Source organism: Crocuta crocuta, unplaced genomic scaffold, assembly GCF_008692635.1.
Source record: "Crocuta crocuta isolate KB4526 unplaced genomic scaffold, BGI_CrCroc_1.0 scaffold466, whole genome shotgun sequence".
NCBI classification, from domain to species: domain Eukaryota; kingdom Metazoa; phylum Chordata; class Mammalia; order Carnivora; family Hyaenidae; genus Crocuta; species Crocuta crocuta.
Window position 1 is genome coordinate 6,342,158 of NW_027529672.1, and position 2,262 is coordinate 6,344,419.

The 2,262-nt window shown below is 43.1% G+C and overlaps 1 protein-coding gene across 1 annotated transcript in view; it reads left to right on the forward strand.

Annotated features, from left to right (window-relative positions):
* The first annotated feature begins 826 nt into the window (after window positions 1-826).
* Window positions 827-2,262, forward strand: part of GLRX3 (glutaredoxin 3) — a 26,141-nt gene continuing 24,705 nt past the window's right edge. Inside the window, exon 1 of the mRNA XM_077762988.1 lies at window positions 827-933. Within this exon, the coding sequence (XP_077619114.1) occupies window positions 877-933 (57 nt within the window). The 5' untranslated portion in view covers window positions 827-876. The remainder of the gene's footprint in view (window positions 934-2,262) is intronic.

Here is a 2,262-nt window from a genome sequence, read left to right on the forward strand (position 1 = left end):
TAATTCCTTTCTCTATGTAACATATATTTTAAATGTGTTTTCTTCCTGATTTTCCACAGTTTTTTGGTTGGGGTGGTTACACTTGAACTTAGAATTCTATGGAAGGGTTTTTCAGTTCAGTATGAGGATAGACTTAAAAGATACTTTTGCCAAGACCATTTTGCATGAAAAGAGTTGATAAATGTACACTGAGATTCCTAAGAATTTAGTCAACAGTTTATTAAGCCACTGTTTTGTCTGTTCATACATATTATCAATTTTTAGAAAATCTTTTGTAGTGTAATATAAACAAACCCCCACAGCTTTGTAAAAAGTAGTTCCTTTTTTCCGCTTGTTTCCTGCCTGTGTGCCTTCATTTTCAACATTTTAATCCTGTTCCTGCGGTTACAGTTAACCTCTGCGTCACGGTGCTGTGCTTAGAAGGTGAATCCTAGAATTCGTAGTGACCATGCATCTGCAGTCCCTTTTCACAGACATTGCGCCTCAACTGAAGAAATCCAGTTTCCGCCTTTCCTAAGGATCTGAGAACATACGTGATTTATAGGACTCTGAGTTGAGATGGATGAATATTTAGAAGCACTTCATATAAACTAAGTCTTCACTCAGGAAATACCATTAACTTGAAAATTCATCTGAAAGATCATCAAGACCTTATGAGCCTTGTATTTCAGTTTGTGTTTGATAACAACGGAATTATAGCAGTATAAACACGATTCAGGCAATTCTTGTAAAGGTTGTTTGGTAATAGAATCGGATATATGTAAGTATTTCCTTGTTTTTAAAGACCCTGTAGCTTTAAAACATTGCACTTTGTCGCTTTCCAGGTCACTCCTTGTGGTCCATTTTTGGGCACCATGGGCTCCGCAGTGTGCTCAGATGAACGATGTGATGGCAGAGTTGGCCAAAGAGCACCCTCAAGTTTCATTTGTGAAGGTATTGTATTTCCAGTGTTGCATCTTCTGTGAGTTTAATTCTGATTTATGAGGCCGACTGCATTTTATTAACATAGGGGAGGAGGGGTGTGGAATTCCTCGTTTGTAATTGGTGTTAGCATTTGTTAGTTTTGCGGTAGTTTATTCTTAAAAGTCTTAAAATTGTTTTGCATTTCTCATGTCCTGAGTAGTGTAACAATCACCACACTTTACCTGACACGCTTGGTGCGAGGGCAGAGCCAGTCGGTCGCAGGAGGGGCGGTGGGGGTGTTTGTGGGCAGAAGAGGACTAGATCATCCAGTGTGGACCATTGTGGTTTTAGTATCATAAAGATAGTGACAGAGCGTGCTTCATGGAAGAGCAAGGTGTGCTGTGGAAGGTGATTGGAGAAAGGGTGTGTGAGGCTGCTGGGAACCCGGGGAACAGGAGCAAGCTGCTGTCTGGGATCTGGGATCTGGGATCTGGGATCCGGTAAATGCGGACCGATAGAGAAACTGAAAGCTTTTCCAGCCTGTTTAGGAAGCAGAGAAGGAGGGAGCCCAGTGTCTCCCTGGCTCGCCTTGTTCCCACCCCAGCTCCGCACGCTCGTGTTCCTAGTGTGCCTTGGGTGGGCATGTGCCAGGAAAGTGGTGGCTGCGGCTGTGGATTCGCTGCTCGGTTTAGCGTATTTCATGTTGTCATTCAGGACTTAGTACTGGTTGAAACCACAAAGCCCCAGTAGAGAAGCTGAGAATCTTAGACATGAATTTCTGGGAAGGGAGACACACCCTGGTTTCAGAAGCTTGAATCCTTAGGAATTAAAGAAATAAAAAAGACCAAAGTTGTGAGTTCAGATGACATGCTTAGCAAATATACTCATAAACGGAGTTAAAAGTGACATCTTCTCTATTTTCCACTTTTTATGTAAACTGAAAACAATTCTGAAGGCTACTTCATGTGTATAGTAGGAGATTAAACTTTCAGGCAGTTTCTGTACACATAAGTGTTCTTTGAATGGTATTAGAGTCAGATGTCTCAAAATCAGAACAGCATGCGGGGCGCCTGGGGGGCTCAGTCCGTTAAACAGCCGACTCTGGCTCAGGTCATGATCTCATGGTTCATGGGTTCCAGCTCCGTGTTGGGCTCTGTGCTGACAGCTCGGAACCTGGAACCTGCTTCGGATTCTGTGTCTCCCTTTCTCTCTGACCCTCCCTTGCTTGTAGTCTCTCTCTCAAAAATAAATAAACATTAAAGAAAAAGTTTAAAAAAAAAATCAGAACAGCATGAAAGGGGTACAGTGCGAAGGCTCTCCTGCCCACCCCCCCCCGCCCTGCTGTCCTGCCCTATAGAG